Source organism: Musa acuminata, chromosome BXJ3-1, assembly GCF_036884655.1.
Source record: "Musa acuminata AAA Group cultivar baxijiao chromosome BXJ3-1, Cavendish_Baxijiao_AAA, whole genome shotgun sequence".
Lineage (NCBI taxonomy): Eukaryota > Viridiplantae > Streptophyta > Magnoliopsida > Zingiberales > Musaceae > Musa > Musa acuminata.
In genome coordinates, this window is record NC_088349.1 from 5,496,940 (window position 1) to 5,514,327 (window position 17,388).

General features: G+C 35.3%; 2 protein-coding genes across 2 annotated transcripts; both read left to right on the forward strand.

Moving 5' to 3' along the window:
- The first annotated feature begins 1,053 nt into the window (after positions 1-1,053).
- On the forward strand, positions 1,054-7,214 carry LOC135583758 (protein CYCLOPS-like). The gene is made up of 12 exons (XM_065135246.1): positions 1,054-1,121; positions 1,224-1,463; positions 2,125-2,180; positions 2,364-2,486; positions 2,765-2,813; positions 2,936-2,988; positions 3,943-4,613; positions 4,926-4,972; positions 5,069-5,114; positions 5,470-5,518; positions 6,596-6,724; positions 6,890-7,214. The coding sequence occupies exons 2-12, from the start codon at positions 1,272-1,274 to the stop codon at positions 7,011-7,013; spliced, it is 1,539 nt and encodes a 512-aa protein (XP_064991318.1). The 5' UTR covers positions 1,054-1,121; positions 1,224-1,271; the 3' UTR covers positions 7,014-7,214.
- Positions 7,215-9,585: 2,371 nt separating this feature from the next.
- Positions 9,586-16,941, forward strand: LOC135629113 (cyclin-dependent kinase F-4-like). The gene is made up of 18 exons (XM_065136289.1): positions 9,586-9,742; positions 11,019-11,414; positions 11,499-11,961; positions 12,042-12,120; positions 12,404-12,472; positions 12,550-12,639; positions 12,712-12,850; positions 13,447-13,549; positions 13,640-13,692; positions 13,782-13,848; positions 14,400-14,508; positions 15,282-15,347; positions 15,465-15,533; positions 15,640-15,706; positions 15,803-15,925; positions 16,048-16,079; positions 16,155-16,230; positions 16,494-16,941. The coding sequence occupies exons 3-18, from the start codon at positions 11,954-11,956 to the stop codon at positions 16,733-16,735; spliced, it is 1,392 nt and encodes a 463-aa protein (XP_064992361.1). The 5' UTR covers positions 9,586-9,742; positions 11,019-11,414; positions 11,499-11,953; the 3' UTR covers positions 16,736-16,941.
- Positions 16,942-17,388: the final 447 nt, after the last annotated feature.

A 17,388-nucleotide genomic window follows, 5' to 3' on the forward strand; every position in this document is an offset into this window, starting at 1 on the left:
CATTTTTCATTTTCTTTAATTATTTGAATTCTTTAATTTCTGAAACATAAATTTATAGAGGTAAATTTATAATTTTATAAGAGGTATTAATGTCAATTGAAGTATTGATGTCAATAATATATTAACAAACTTAAATTTAGAATTTTCTTATATTATATATATATATATATATATATATATATATTATGAATGATAAGTGATGAAGTTGAGATTCAGAGTTATGATCTTATGATAAACTGTCAAAATCTTTACTAACTAAATTAGTTGATGTCTTAAGAGATAATATTAATCATGGTTAGTATTCATAAATTTTTAATTTTATTCATGATAATATATATTTATATTTGTCAGAATTTTTACTTTTCACAAAGTATCCCATTTTCAAAAGTTTCACAAAGCATCTCAATTTTTTTAATTTATAGAATTATTATTTTATTTTATTTTTTTACAAAAGAAATATTATTTAGGATATAATTTACAAAATGAGATGAATTTTAGTGTTATTGAAAAAGGTGAGACACTATATGAAAATTTTGAGTCACTATGCAGGGAAAAGGGAGGTATATATATATATATATATATATATATATATATATATATATATATATATATATATATATATATATATATATATATATATATATATATATATATATATATATATATATATATATATATATATATATATATGCATTTTATTTAAGAAGTTTTAGGTGCAAAAAAGGTCTTATAAAAATGGAGAAGGATAATTATGTAAAAGCACATAATAATTAAATAAGGTTTAGGTAAAAAGGCCTTCTTTAATACCCGCTCTATGAGTTCACGAAACGGAGGTAGTTAATATCGCTTTCATGGCTGAAGTCAATTCAGCTGCTCCATCTCCACCGCTCCGCACTGTTTCTCTTCAAAGAATTCGTCACCTTCGTTCACCCATCAAATACCGGGATTTCTTTATCGAATTTTATATAGCGGGTCGAATAGAGACAAAAATGTCACCGCGGAATCTTCCCTATGGTTTGTTCCAATATTCCAGCGCTATTTGGGGGGGGTGTGGCACAGGTAGGTTTTAGGTTCGTGAAAGTTTTGATCTTTGAAGTTTTCTCTGTGCGTTGCAGTTCAAGGTCTCTGATGATGGGGGGAAATGAAGATCTTTCTTTTGCTGTGTGTTTCAGCAAATCTCTGATTTTTATAAGTTATCTGACATAACTTTGGTGATGTCTCAGAAGAGATCGAGGAGTCTGATCTCGAAGCGGTGGTGAAGAAGGGGTTTTATGGAGATGGAGGGGAGGGGGTACTCGGACTTGCTCAGGAACTCCAGCGAGGAGATGATTCTCAAGTCTCTGATGGAGAATCCGATCGGGAGTTCTGCACCGACCATGGAGATGCCGGGATTTAGGAACACGCCGCAGACGTTTCGAGGAGACAGCGAGGAGCTCTTCAACAGCTGGCTGATGAACGGAGAGGCAAGAATGAAGCTCAAACTTGGACCTATTTCTTCTGTTTTGCTCTTAATCCGTGATAAATATCCAGAGCAATAAATGATTCACGAAAGCAACACATACTTTGTGTTGCAGATTGTTGTTCTACTTCTGGTCAATGTAGAATGACCTAGTTATAGAGTTCTTCAGCATTGAGACGAGAAAAATTTTTAGGGATTAAAGAGAGTCACCTATGATTGTTTGGCCACCTGAAAAAATTTATCTAGGTATCTATTACACTTATGGAACGAATTTTGTTTCACTAGAAACAGACATATAAGACGTCGGTGCTTATTTAGAAATATCTCGTGATTAAATAAACATGGAAGCAATTAGAAGAATTAACAACACTCCGAATGTGATAATTATGTGGTACGATGTGTACTTCTTCAACATGAATGGAGAGTTCCTTTTGTTGCAGAATTGTTCATGGTTCCTGAGAGATAGAGAACTCTGAAGACTCTATACTCATAAAAGAAGATTCGAGTCAGACATACACTAAATTTTGTCTGTGGAGTTTCATGATTGAGGACTGCTTTGGAAAATTGCAATTTAAAATCATTGTGTTTAGTTGCGGCTCAGATTTTTAGGATAATTGATTTTGTAGGCTACACAGTGATCACATATTTGATTGATCTTTCTACAGATTCCTGGTTTCAGCTCTCCAAATGGTGTTCATTGTCCTTGGCAACTATCTCGGAAGTAAGTTGACCTACACAATTTGCATCCTGAATATGTCGGCATAATTTTTTTTGTGTCGCTGACCTCATACTATATCTTCTCAAATTTTATTGATTATGCTTTGGAATCGAAAGCTATGAAAACAGAACTTATATGTGAATGTGTTTTCTGAATTTTGTTATAGCTAACTCTTCCTCCTTGCAGAATGTCAACAGAGATCACTGCTTTTGCAAATCAGCAAAATGGGACTGTGCAGAGGCAAAATACAGAGGATAAAAGTTTTAACATGCTTGATGATCAGTCAAGTGATGTTGAGTGTTCTATCAGGTGGGTCCTGCTCTTTGTAATGATAGTACTAATTTTCTCCCGTTGACATTCCTGTGGACATTGACCGCTGGAGTAAATCATAGCGATAAATTTTACTCGATTGCTGAAATTACCCCAATGAATTTGGACAATAGATTGATCACTTTGTCGTACTAGAAAACTTTTCAGATTTTGATAATGCCTACTGTCTCCATAACTATCTTAGATGAACTTCTCATAACTAATGGCATTGCATGTCTTTTTCATTCATTGACTGATCTGTTGGAGTATACGATCAGGAGAGCTGCAGAAAAAAGCATGCAAGCTAGTAATTTGTTGTTGGCCAAGGTAAATTTTCTTTATGAAGCTTTTGGATTTCAACAATTTTGAGCTATTATTGCAAAAAAATATGTTTCTTCTGCAATGTCAAGAAGTATGTGAAGATTTGCTTTTTTTTACATTCTATGCAGGCATGGTTTCACAGTTCTCAGCCAATGACTAGAAGTCGATCTTCAGAGCTACGGTAGGATACTTACTCCTTCATTTGATATTGCCACACTTCATCTCAAAGAAAAAAAACATTTTAAAGTTCTTGATGGATTTCTTTTAGCAGCTTATTTATAGTTTTCGAGCAAATTTTAGTTTCCTGGCTAATAGAGTTATTCATTTTTTGCTTCAATTCATGTTGTTATTCTTAGTTAACTACGAGGATAAATGTTTGATTAGTTCCTTCTTATGATAGTGTTGGAAGCTTTATATTTTGTCGTAATCTAGCATTAACAGTTTCCTAATAAGTCTGATCTACAATCACATGAAACCCATCTATATTTGTTTAGGAGAAAATTCATTTGTGTTAAGAAGCATAAATGTAATAACCTATCAAAATCTTTCTTAGCAGCTATGCATATTAGCTTAATAGCAATTTAACCTTCAGTGGATTGCATAGAGAAAGTACAAAGTTAAGCTCATTAGTAAAACTGATGAGGTTAAAACTTGCCTGGCAAGCTCATATGCAGCTTGATTAAGTTTAAGGAACAGATAAAAAAAAAAAAAAAATCACAATTACATTTCAACAACAGCTAGTTACATAATTATATGTTAGTGGTGGCAAAATATTATGTAAAGAGACAAAGTTTGACTGTTCTATTGAGATTCTAGCAAGAGTATCTCACATGGTGTTCAAACAAGGCTTATATAATATCAGATTTTCAGTAATTACTAGACTCTGTCCTTGAGCAGGTTGCTTTTGTTTCAAAATTAAAATGATTTATCTCAAGCTACTCTTGGTTATTAATAAGCCAAGATAGAGCGGCCTACCTCCACAAACATTAGATGGTTTGCACCTAGAAGATCAGCATAATCAAGTTTAGTTTGAGGCTTCTAATTAGGCAATTAAAGCCTTATAAATAGCAAGTTTGATCTCATTTAATAAGCCTGAAATTTTGTTGACCTACATTGTTGGAACATTTGTCTTCAGGAGGAGGTATGCTGCCATGCAAAACAGCCAAATGCAAGCAATTGCCGAAGCCCAAAATAACATCGTAGTAGCAGGTATTGAGAAGGGGAGGCAACAACTTACGAGTGACTTATGTAACATCTCAATGGGGGAGACTGCCAGTCAACTTCAGACATTCATGTCTCCATCTAATTCAGCTACTTCTCCATTTGACACTCCATTGGCAACAGTCGATATGGTTTCTTCTGTTGTGAGCATGCTTAAAGATGCACTGGAAACGAAGAAGCTTGGTAGACAAGTTGTTGGTGAAACTTTAGAAGGAAGTTCTTATGGGCTTTTAAATGTTCAACCAGAAGGAAATAGAATCTGTAATCAAGATGCCACAGATCAGGTTCTCTGGCCACCCAACACATTTGATTTTGTATCCTCCATTCATGAGCAAAATTCAAGAAACTCAAAATTTGAGAAGCCCTTGGAACTAAACATGGACGGATTTGTTACTCCAGCAAATCAATTCCGAACTGCCACAATCTCACAAGAACCATCACAGAGTGGATCATCAACTGCTGTGCCAACGCTTTCAACCGGCTTTGAAGTATGCGATGATCTTTCCAACTCAACACAAACTATTTCTGTTTGTGAGAGTTCCAAAAAGCATACCGGAAATGGAAATTTGAATCATAAGACTAGAGGTCTGTTGCAATTTTTATGACTGCAATTCACAGTTTTGGTTGATCAAGCACTTCCAGTACTTCTTTAGCTTTTCTTGCATATACTTCTGAATTTCTGTACATATGCACATCCAAACCTAGAAGTCTGGAATCAGATCCTGCATATAAATTAAATAGATCTTGATATAATCTTCTACAGTGGAGATTTACCGAAAACTAACTTGTGTGAGCACTAACTTTAATTGATCTCAAAAGACAATATTGCTTTTTTTACCCATTACAAGTAGTATAAATGTATATCCTTGGACAATTCGTGATTTAATTTCATTGCAGAAAACAGAGAAAAAATGCTACAAAGCAACTTCAAGGATGATAGGAAGGTATGTACTCTGATAGCAAGATAAAAATAAATTTTTTGGTAAAAGCATTATTTACTTTTTATCACTCAATCATTTGGCCTCTATATACTTTTTCAGAAAGGAAATCCAGTTCTGATGGGATCAGTTTCCTCAGGAGTTTTAGGTACTTTTTAGCAAATTCTCATTATTTTCGCAGCTCCTTGCCTACTCTTGGCATCTATTCTGTGGAATATCTTTATGTAGATCATTCTGAACTATATGACAAAAATGATCTTCATCTTCATCTTCATCTCATATATAGGCTTATATGATTTGTACAGTTCTTGATCCATCATCTGAGGTTTGGTCATTTAAAGATAGCCCGATTATGTGGAGATGATCCTATTCCACAATTTTTTTTCACATCTTAATGATACTTGAGAATTGAGATAGCTCATTGCTTATAATTTGTTTTATTTCACATGACTTAGTTTATTTGTATTCTAGTCTTAAATCTTAACCAGAAAAGTGTTATGCAGAAGACAAGGGTGATTCTACAAAGAAACGCAGGGTTGAGCGCTCACGAAAGTACGTATCCTATAACTTGAATGCCTGTTATCATATCCTTGTTTGTAAAAGCTTTGCTAAAAGAATTGTCTATTTCTTGATACTGTAGTAACCCTAAGTTACATTTGCTAAAATTAAGCTCTTAAATTTCCAGATGTCTTTTAAGCATGAAAAACTTTTGGGGGTACTTTCAAACCATGAAATTGTATCTTCTGGTTGAGTCTTTCAACAATTTTGAGTACAGCACAAGGGATTTGCAATCTCTCACAAGACATGATATCACCAAAGGCCACACATGTTTTCTTGCTTCCCCTTTTATCTCCACAGGACTTTGGAAGCTTCAGTAAACATGGATGTAATTGTGCTTTTCTCTAGCAGGGTCCTTTGTTATATGATAAATTTTCATATTATATTCTCAACCCTAACCGTATCTTGCTTATGATTTTTGGCAATTTTAACAAGGTAGTACTTCCATCCTCTCCTGTAATATTGAGTACAGCACAAGGGATTAGCTATCCCTCACAAAACATGATTTTACCAAAGGTGACATGTTTTCTGAATCCCCTTTAATTTTCACATTACTTTAGAAGCTTCAGTATCAATGCAATTGCTTTTCTCTAGCAGGTTCTTTGGGACATGATAAGAGTTCCTACTTTAGTCTCAATCCTAGCCTTGGTTATGATTTTTAGCATTTTGACAATAAGGTAGTATTGACATTCTCTCTTGTAATCTCTCTATTTCCTTGCAGGACTTGCCACAAAACTTTCCAACAACAGTAAACATCAATTTTCCTGAATGGATTAGCATATTTTCTAGTTTCTAAAGATGCTACAAACTGGTGAATTCTTATCAGTTTCAATGGAGAATGGGGATCTATTTAATTCGTTATCTGGGTCAATAATGATTACAAGAAGGCTAGACTGCATATGTACTATCCCACTAACATTAAATTAATAAATTGATTTACTAGTTAGCTAACCTGATCATAATTTTTACAAAATTTGGAGAAGGTCATACAATTTGCATGATGTCAATGTTGAAAACATTTTTGTTGTTGGTTTAAAAATTTGAGTTTGATGGTCATGCTTGGTGGTTCAGAATGGCAGAAGCAAAGGAAAGAAATTTGGCACCAATGTTGCCATCGGATATGCAATCAGTTCTAAAGCGCTGTGAAACTCTTGAGAAGGAAGTGCGCTCACTCAAGCTTAACCTTTCATTCATGAATAGGTATGTAATGATGCATACACATGTTTTACACTTTTATGGTCCTTCATTGTCAAGAACAAAACCCTCAGTTCAGCTTGTTATCTTATTCTTGAAGTTATGCTTATGTTTGCAATTGCAATAGGATCTTACTCTCTATTGATCAAGAGACTGTTGTCACAATTCCAGGAAGGATTCTGAGCAAACTAAACAAATCGAAGAGCTTCAAAAAGAGAATGAAGATCTAAAGGATGAGAAGCTGCGCCTTGTTGAAGAGATCGAAAGGATTTACCCTGAAAGTGGTAGTTGGTGATACCTTGCAACTGACTCCTGCATAAATATTGTGTTCATAATGTCTAAACACAAACAAACTTAGCACACAAAAGGAGAGATCTCCCCGGAAGTTGTATACTTTACATAAATTATAGATATGTATATTCCAAGTAAACTGTTTGGATATTGGTTTCCATGGGTATAGAAAGATTGAGTCTCTTTGGAACTCTCAATGAGCTAAGATTGTTCTGTATTACTCATTACATTTACTGATAAATTCTTCTTTGAGCAGTTCAAACACAAAACACTTGATAAAATCTATGCATCCAGTTTTTTAATCCAAACCCTCATTATCGCATTGTATGTGCCAAGAATTCATTTGTCCTCATCCTGTGAGCACTAGATAGGGTCTGATGTGCCTAAGTTATCTCCGAAAACTTATATACCAAAGATTTAGTATTTTACAAGAACTTATATACCAACCTTATGCCAACACTAAAAAAAACTTATATACCAAAGATTTAGTATTTTACAAGAACTAGAATGACAATTTCTTGTGATTTGTTACGATTTTATTCCTTGCAAGCAAAAAATAAAATCGGCTCCCTTACACATGCATATGAATTGTGGTTAGGGATAAAAGGACGAGATTTAGTGATGTAATAATATATTTTTTCGCTATATATACATGAAGTAACAATAAATGATGAAAATCATAGTATAATTAACCAACTTTTTATTATACTCAAAGTCATAATTTCTTATTCAATAATAACAATAAACTTTAATATTTTAATTTTTTTCTTAAATCAATAATAGTTAAATCTTTAGCTTACATTAAAATATTTTTTTTATTTTCCTCCACATAATCTCATACCACTAATTTAATTACATGGCATATATATCCATATGATCTTTGATAGTTCTTCCTCATTTTATTATGAAGTTTTTTTTTGGCCAATGATTATTATTAATATATGTAAAGAAGAATCCACTGCCACCATGTTTCATGCCTTATCTTTGAGAAGCTCTCCATTTGCATGCAAAAGGCCATTCTACAGTGCATTCTCTTCTCAGAAGACTTCAGCACCTTATCTTTAATACTCCAACTTGATCCATAGCCACAAACAGTTGGGTGTTCTGTTCTCATCCAGATGTGATTCTTTCCATCATTCAGTTCCATACAACCACAGAGATGACCCACTAGGCTCCAAGTTGAGCTAAAAATATTCTAGGTTAGGTCAGTGCCATTATAATTTGATTATGGAGTAGAACTAAACAAAATGTATAGCCAAATTTGATCTGCTTTATTTTTTTTTCAGATTTTTTTAACCTGTCATTTGACATTTTATTTACTCTCACTTGGGATATAATAAGCCAATTAATAAGTCAATCATCATATCCAATCCAATTATGTCATATGTTGTGCATACAAATGGTTTTGCAAATAAAATCATTAACACTTGGATTCTATGCTAATCATTAATCTTGTATTTACATTTTCCATATCAACATTAACACTGCATTCTTAGTGAATGAATCAAATGAAGGGGAGTAAAGTGGCATACACTACTAGAATTAAAAGTATCCTCAAAATCAAGTGGACAAAATCTATAATAAAGCTAATTCTTTTTTTCATTTTTGCTTTGGTTAAAGTAAAGAAAGTGTAGATGTTTATATAATGAATAATTGTGTATGATTATTAAAATTATACAAAGAAGTTAAATAATTAATTAAAGTACAAAGTACACCTTGTAACATAATTTACATCATTTTTTAATCATAAGATACTAAAAAATAATAAAGCATTTAATATATTTATAATAAAATATAAAATTCTCATAAAAAACTTATAGAGGGAGGATGTAATTAAGTTGGATGCACACACAACAACATGTGGTAAGAATATACATCAAATAATGTCTCATCTTTTAGTAAAACTTTTATGGATTTAATAATATTGATAAAAAATTTAATATGGCATAGAAGAGGAAGACTTTGTGTGTAAATCTCATTCATATCATATATCTCCACTCTATTCAAATTCTACATATTGGGTTTAACTCAGTTTGATTTAGGTTTTTTATATGCAAATAAAACAATATATCTGTGGTTGAACTTAAAGTTGGATTTGAGCCTATATATTAATTGCTTGAGTTCTTATATGCAATGACATTAATTAAAAATTAATAATGTGAATACATGGCCGCATGCATACATTATGCTACACCCAATTCCCCATACGTATTTATTTATGTACGTCGCGATTCGTACGCGACGCACGGGGAGAAACAACACGAGAACGAGTCGTCCGATCTACCGCTATAAATAGCACCCGAGTCGATGTAATTTACTCACCGAGTCGGATTCCTTATCCGCGTCATCGGCAACCGACCACCCACGAGGCGAGCCCGTGCGGCTTGAAATATCTCTCTCGTTCGTCGCCACGGCGATACTCTTGTACCCGGCTGCGTTCCCGAAATGTGATTGGATAAAATGCTGGATCTATTGGTGGGACCCTGATTATTAAATGGGTAAAAAGAGGGTAATGAGACGCAGGGTCGGAGAATATTGTTCATGTTGCTGAAGGATTCGTTTAGTTGAAATAATTCCTGCGGAGCAGTATATCTGCTGCCCTTGGGTATATAAACAGGAGCGTTCCTCCCGTCGATGCTAATCCCTATTTGGTCCTTAGTCCTCGGTGATTTCGTTCTGTTCGGTCTTCGCTCACGGCGCGGGGCGAGGAAGGTTCTGCTGGAAGGCGGCGAGGTATTGATCTGATCTCTGATTCGTCGGTGTTCGTGTCGTTTCGTTCTGTCGGGAATCGTTCTCGACTTGTGGATCCGTGGTGCCGGTGCTAGTGGATCGAAACCCTAGGGTTTGGATCTGGTTCTCGGTTTGATGGTTGATTTGCGGATTCGAAACCCTCGGTTGCGTTTGATGTATTGTTAGATTTTCAATTTGTCGGTGAATTTTGTGTATACGAGGGATTGTCGTGATGTAAGGGGTATGGTCGTTTGACCTAGGGTTCTTGAGTCATTATCTGTTGTAGCTTTGATGATACCTGTGCTAGATCTTGGATTTAGAGGTGATTAGTGATTGTTTTGATGAGAGGCTTGAGATGTTTGTTGATTATTTAGGTTGTTAAGAATGAGCGTTAAGTTTGATAGTGAATTTGTTGGTTATGGTGTGTTGATGGTTAATTTGTGGATTCGAAACCACGGATTGTGTTTGATATGGTGTTAGGGTTCCATTTTTCGGTGAATTTAGTGGAGACGAGGGATCATCGTGATGCAAGGGGTTTGATTTAGGGTTTTTGAGCCATTATCTGTTGTTGCTCCGATAGTGCCTTGCTAGATCTTGGATTTAGATGTGATTAGTGATTGCTTGATGATTAGACTACTACTGAGATGTTTGCTGACTCTTTCGGCTGTAAAGGATGAGCGTCGAGTTTGATGGAAGCATGTGTTGATAACTTGGCTCGTGGTTTATAAGCATAAGAATGTACTATTTGATCAACTTTTTTTTGCTGTAGTTTTTTCCATTCAAGTGTTTTTGTGAATCTGCAGGCATAGAATTATATAAGGCTGTTGCTATTGAAAATAAATTATGCACATGTCCTTGATATATTGTTGCTGCTGTCAAGGATCCATCCACATTACTTTTCCTGTTGAATTGGACATATGAAAGGTTGAGATTTATTTATTTTTGATCGAGATATTCGGGCACAAACATGAACTTCTCTAATTTTAAGGAAATGTTGACTTACGGAATCCTTCAATTGATAATATTGATTTTAATTTTTCAGATGATAAACCTGGTGTAAACTCCTATGCCAGGATTGATTATTGTAATATATGGACTGACAATTCAATGGCATTGAGTGTGTCGTTTAGTGGAAGTAGTCTTCTTGCAATGCCTTGCAGACAAAATTTTTTATGTGTATTGTTCAATGTATTATTATTATTTCCTCTTGTGGGATTCTTGTGAGCAGCTTTCTGATAATCTTGTATATGTGGCATGTTTGTGTCTTTTCTTTTTCCAGGTTACACGCTTGTGTTCTCCTGTTTGTAGTCTTACCTGATACATGGAGCAAGTGCGCTTTTGGTTAAGCTACTTTAACTGCCGAGTCTTGTTTCTTGATGGAGCTATTGATTGGCGGCTCTCTGTTCATGGAGATTTCCTTCTCACCTCCTTTGTCAACTGCACTTAGAGGCCAACTGCTTTCTACATCCAAAGGCGGCCATGCAGCTTTTTTGTGAAGTTGGTGTAGTGTTTCTAGTGCAGCCTTTTGACTTGATTTCTCGCATCTTCGTGTGTGCAACATACTTTTGCTATCAGCAGCTTTGACATTTCCATATGGCATTAAGTTGCCAATGCAGCTTTCTGTTAGAGCTTATGTGGAAATCTCATGATCCTGTTGGTCAAAAATAACAGGCTGGTATGGTTTTGGACATAGACTTCTTATATTTCAAATCGAACATTTATATGCTCTAACCATTGAATTATGGGCTTTTTATTGCAGGCGTCATTTCTCCTGGCTCTATTCTTTCTCCATACTGTTCCAGCTGTTGGATTCTCATTGTTTCAGTTCCATTGGAGGTTTTATGCATCTTCCTCATAGAGTCAATAAATCGGTCACAAGTTGGTTAGGTAGCTCCACAGGTCTTGCCTGACTGTTGCACTTGTCCACTGTGTTGGCTGATATCATCCCACAACACTTTGTTGTTGCTTTACTCTACTACACTGGCAAAGTAGATGATTGTCTGAGAACTATACCCAGCAAGCTTTCGTAAGATAGTTGGATCTTATCCATCAGAATGATATTGTCCTCTCTCACTTTGTTCCAAGTTTTCCCAAGTATTTCTTTGTTCTCGGTTCTTCTTTTCAAGCACACGGCTTTAGTTAGGTGGCATATGCTTTGTGCATAGGCAAACCTTCTCTTGAATAGGACAATAGTGAGCATACATTCAGCAAAACATGGAAAGGTTAGTTTTCTTTTTTACAACTGGTGGTTTCTCTTCTAATGTTAATGAGTTGTGCTCAATAGTGTTACCCTTGGCTGCAGGTACATGGTAATCAAGGAGGTTGGAGATGGAACTTTTGGGACTGTATGGCGAGCAATAAACAAACAAAGTGGTGAAGTGGTATGTATCGTTTAATAGCAGGCCACTGTGCTCAGACTGTTACTTCCTTTGTGTTAGTATGATGCATCTGGCTATTGATTTTTGGTGACACTTGAATCTCCTGTAAATGCAGGCATTTCTACTTGCACCTTTAAATATAGAGTGAAATGCTACGGTTCATATTATTATTTTTTATTTGGGGAAGTTGGTGGCTTTGTAGACACATTGGAATGAAGTTATTTATGATGATTAACTCTAGCAATTTGGTCTCTTTGGTTGCCAGTTCTAACTTTGGTCTTGACAGGTTGCTATTAAGCAAATGAAAAGGAAGTACTACTCTTGGGAGGAGTGTTTGAATCTCCGAGAAGTGAAGGTAACATAAAATGTTAATGTGCACATGATACTTTTTTCTTTTTATATTCTCATAACATGGAATTCAATGATTTTCAGTGTCTGCGGAGACTGAACCATCCAAATATTATCAAACTTAAGGAAGTCATTAGAGAGAATGATGTGTTATACCTGGTGTTCGAGTACATGGTAGGCCTTTTTGCTAGCTTGAATTTTGTTGTATGGGGTTTGTACTCAGGTTTTCAATAAACTTGTTATCAGGAATGCAATCTTTACCAGCTTATGAAAGATAGGAACAAGCCTTTTACAGAGGATGAAATTCGGGACTGGTGCTTTCAGATATTCCGAGCACTGGCTTATATGCACCACCGTGGTTATTTTCATCGTGATCTTAAGCCTGGTACCACTCTCTTGTTAAAATATTCTTTGATCTTTGGATTCACATTTTTGCATTGGTACCATACAAACTGTGAATAGTTTAGCTCATTAACACTGTCTTGAATAGCTTACTCAGAAATGGAATCCAACAAATGTCAACTGTGGTTGACAATAGACTACCAACTGAGACAATTTTTTTATTTGGAATCCAGATAATCATATCAGCTTCCGTGCTAAATCCTTTGTTTCAATTTCTGTTATATTTCCTGGACTGAACTGGACTTAAGATATGCAAATCGAGGATTGCAACTTATTGCATGAGTTTATGCAAATCGAAGATAGCTATGTGGATCTTAAATTCTATTATTTATTTTCTCGACAAGAACTTATCATGAATTAAATTTCTTTGGCTTTGCAAGTTTTTGCTAGTGAATACACAAAAAATGTCCATTGTTTTGTATTCAGTTATTATTTGGTGGATAAGTTATTCTGGCTTTTTGTTGCCTTGGAGTAAATTTGTTTTGGTAGATGATTGCTCTCAATTTACAACATAGCATCTATACACCACCATATTGGTGAAAATGGCCTTCTGCTAAACAAGATCTATGCCCTTTGCAGAGAACTTACTGGTAACGAAGAATGTTCTAAAGATAGCAGATTTTGGCCTTGCTCGTGAAGCCTTGTCGAAGCCACCATTCACAGAATATGTCTCCACGCGGTGGTAAGCATGTTTGACTATTCCTTCTTTATGTGTCATCTTATAGAAGTGTACTTATATTCTTATCATTATTGTGTGATTTGTTGGTTGTAGGTACCGTGCTCCAGAAATTTTGCTTCAATCTTCTGTTTATGATTCTGCTGTTGGTGAGTGCACTAGTAATAGTTTCATGATGAGAATATAATATAATTTTCTGTTATCTGCATCTTTGATCTTATTGTCATGTATGCATTAGATATGTGGGCAATGGGAGCTATCATGGCTGAGCTTTTTACACTACGTCCCCTTTTTCCTGGATCAAGGTACTTGTTGATTTAGATACATGTTTTAAATATAAAAAAAGATATTGTTACTTTATTTAACATATAAAGTGGCACTTAATGTCCTCTTTTGAACTCAGCAATTCGTGTTTTTGTTGGTCTTATTTCCATGCTGTTAATTATGTGTTATTAAGGAGGTTGTTTTGGGTTAAATGAATAAAAAATCAACATTTGCAGGTTCTGCAGTCAAATTACCTCCATGTAACTGAATTATAAACCTGCAGTTGTTGTTTGGACAAGCGGTGTCATTTATCTAATTTTTGAAATCATCTATTTGAATTTTTTTTTAAACTTTTTTTTTGTTTGTCAAAAATGTCATTTGTATAAGTGACCTAAAATCTTTCTACTGGACCTGGTTCTGATGTTTGGTTATTATACTTTTGTACCCTTTTAGCAATCATGCTACATGAGATGAATAATAAATTTGATTATAGTTGGATGGTTTTATCAACATTTACTGATGTGTCTTCTTGTTTGATGTCTCAATTCTGTTTCTATGCTGCTGAACTCATGTTATTTGGCTTATAATTCAGTGAAGCAGATGAGATATACAAGATTTGCAGCATTCTTGGACCACCAAATCAGAATTCTTGGGCTCAAGGGATGCAACTTGCAGATGCTATGAAATTTCAATTTCCACAGGTTGTGTGTTGTTTTGTTATATTTATCTTTTCCAGTTTCCAGATGCATTTTTTTTTCCCTTGTTCCTAGTGTTGTGTAGTTTGGATTGGCTACCTCCCACCTGATCACATGCTACGACTGTAGTGAAATAGGAATATTCTGTTTGAGAAAAAGTTTATTTGTTGCATGCTTTTTTGAAGTATTGGTTACTTCTACCTGATTTCTTGCTACAACTTAAAATAGGAAAGCTCCTTTAAGGAAAGTGCTGAATGTTGCATGCTTTTGTCTAAGTATTCATTAATCCACCTGGTCACTTGTTGCATTTGTGTCCCAAAACAGGTAAATGCAATTTAATTGAAAAATAATCCTAAACAGGTAAATACAATTTAATTAAAAAAAAGTTACTTTCAATAGCCTCTCTACTTATAAGATTAAGGTTGCACGCATTGATCTTTCGTGTACCCTGCAGTGGAGGTGGATTCATCTTATTTTGAATACTTGTTTCAAGCAACAATAGTGGATAGCAGGAAATTTTATGTTATCGATATCTCTATCTGATCTTTGTTTCTTAGTATATAATATGGTAATTACTGTGATGAGCCCTAGCACCATAGTAATTTCTGTAATCTGAGTGTCAAGAGTTTGAGTAAAAAAGAACCTCTTTGCTTAACATAAGGCCAAAACACTGTTTTACAATTTTTTTTTGTTCTTTAAATTCAATTGAGGAACATTACCTTCTCTTGTCTCCAATCTTGAAGACACTTTTTGTGACATTTGCACTCCTTTCATCTCAGCTTGCCAGTGTCTCCCTTTCTTTGCTAATTCCTTCAGCCAGCAGGGATGCAATCGACCTTATCTCGGTAAGCTACATCTTGGATGAGTCTGCTCTTTTGAGTGGATATGGGTTTGAGAAACAGGGTCTTATCGAAGGTGTTCAATCGTTATAAGGTTATAATTCTTCCACTATTATTTGACAGTCACTTTGTTCCTGGGACTCCATCCGAAGGCCCACAGCAGCAAAGGTTCTTCAGCATTCTTTCTTTCAGGTGATACATTGAAGTTTGGTAGTGCTGAATGTGATTCACTGAGAAGGGTGTATGCAAAGAAATTACAAGTTTTGGATGCTCATCATATTTGTTAATAATGTTACAGCCTTGTTTCTACATCCCACCGTCCCCTCGTTTAAGATCAGAGGGAGTGCAGAAGACACCATCATCTGGTTTTTTGTCCTTTCCGACCCATCCTATGCTTGTCATCTGATTTATTACAGTATTGCAGACTCTATTTAGGTGATTTTTACTCTTTGATCTTTTAGTTGGCACGAGAGGAGCTTTGGCATCGGATACTGCTAGAAGAAATTCTGTTGGAGTTTTATCCAATACAAGGCCGGTATACAATTTCTCTTCCACAAGTGTAAATGAGTCTTTCAGGATGACAGGTGAATCCCTATAAAAATTTTGTTGCATTAAGCATGTAGTTTACTTTTTCTTTCTTTTGGCTTATTTGATAGATTATCTTCCAAACCAATTCTCTAGCAACTTGGGTTTTGTTATGTGGCAGGCATACAAAGGAGGCTGGAGCTGGGTCATCAGGTAAGACCATTTGTCTTCACATGAGAGTGGTCATGTAAGAAGTTGTGGATCGTCACTGGTAAAACAAAATCACAGGAATACCAGAAGGAAAGACTTGCCAGGAATGAGGTTAAACCATATGTACGTCAACCAACTACGAGAGACTTCACAGGTATTTTCCCATGGTTTACATGTCTGACATCTCTCTACTACATGATTCGATTACTAAATAAAACAAATGACAATGATCTTCTCATAACCATTGTAGTCCTAAAATGACCAACATGTGACTTTTTGTACCCTACTCAGGTAGCTTATTAATTACTTTTGTTTAGAATCTCAGTGGGATTTGATGGAGCAAATATCATATGATTAGTGAATTTGAATTTTTCCAAGTGGAACTGATTCTCTGTGCAACTTCAATTTTGATGGCAGGATTACCTGGTAGAGATTCCCAGAGGACTTGCAATGTAGTCGAGAAACTGGGTCACTTGACTCTCAGCTCAAACAGAGGTTCGGATATATGTGGCAAGCTGCCGCAGCTGAAACCACAGCTAGGGAGGCAGCCTCCTCCTGCCATGAAAGCTGGAGCATGGCACGGCCATTCTGCCTTTCCTGGCCGACCTCATGACATCCCATCGGCCCCTGGCTACTATACAAGAAAGGTGGCAGGCTAAAATAAGGTTATCGCCAAGAAAAAGTAGAGAACCGTGTTGCCTGTATTTTGGGATCATGTGTTGGATTTGCTCATGTTTTGTGCCTATCTTTGGTGAATAATGTCGCATCGTAAGACGATCATACTATGTCGTTCAAGTTGGATATTTTCAGGGTGTTACTTGTGCTATCAATCTTAGTAATCAAAGGACTCGCTATTATTGGGTTGTGCGTGTGCGTTAGATGATGGTCCTGCAGTTGGCATGTTGGTGTGTTGCAGACAATCTACTACAAGAAGAAGGAAAGTTTAAATGAAAGCGGATCATGTGTTGGAAATGACAACTCTTTTTAGAATCTAAATTCGAAGGTCAAAGTGCTATATTGCAAGAAGTGACATTTTATGGCTGACATTAAGGGAAAAAAAACATACCTTATTTGCCAGTCATAAAATTATAAATGGATTGTTTGATATAATGTTCATATATTTTTATTTTATTCATTGTATAGCATATAAAAGTTTGTTGTTTTATTTGGTAGTAGTATCATGTAGGTATTTACGAGGATATTTGGTTATATGAATCACCTTGAACTTTTTGTTGTGTGATCGTTCAAAGCATACGAAGTCTTATGTTTGTAATTTACATTGTATATCAAGTGTTTGCTAAAATAGTTATTA

What these genes read in the sequence shown, in the direction of transcription:
- LOC135629113 (XM_065136289.1), top strand. An exon ending in ACCTGGTGTTCGAGTACATG is followed by an intron (nt 12,640 to 12,711) that starts GTAGGCCTTTTT and finishes ACTTGTTATCAG; the next exon opens with GAATGCAATCTTTACCAGCT. An exon ending in TGAAATTTCAATTTCCACAG is followed by an intron (nt 14,509 to 15,281) that starts GTTGTGTGTTGT and finishes CTTTCATCTCAG; the next exon opens with CTTGCCAGTGTCTCCCTTTC.
- LOC135583758 (XM_065135246.1), top strand. Translation starts at nt 1,272, where the DNA reads ATGGAGATGGAGGGGAGGGGGTACTCGGACTTGCTCAGGAACTCCAGC. An exon ending in GCTGGCTGATGAACGGAGAG is followed by an intron (nt 1,464 to 2,124) that starts GCAAGAATGAAG and finishes ATCTTTCTACAG; the next exon opens with ATTCCTGGTTTCAGCTCTCC. An exon ending in GTAATTTGTTGTTGGCCAAG is followed by an intron (nt 2,814 to 2,935) that starts GTAAATTTTCTT and finishes CATTCTATGCAG; the next exon opens with GCATGGTTTCACAGTTCTCA.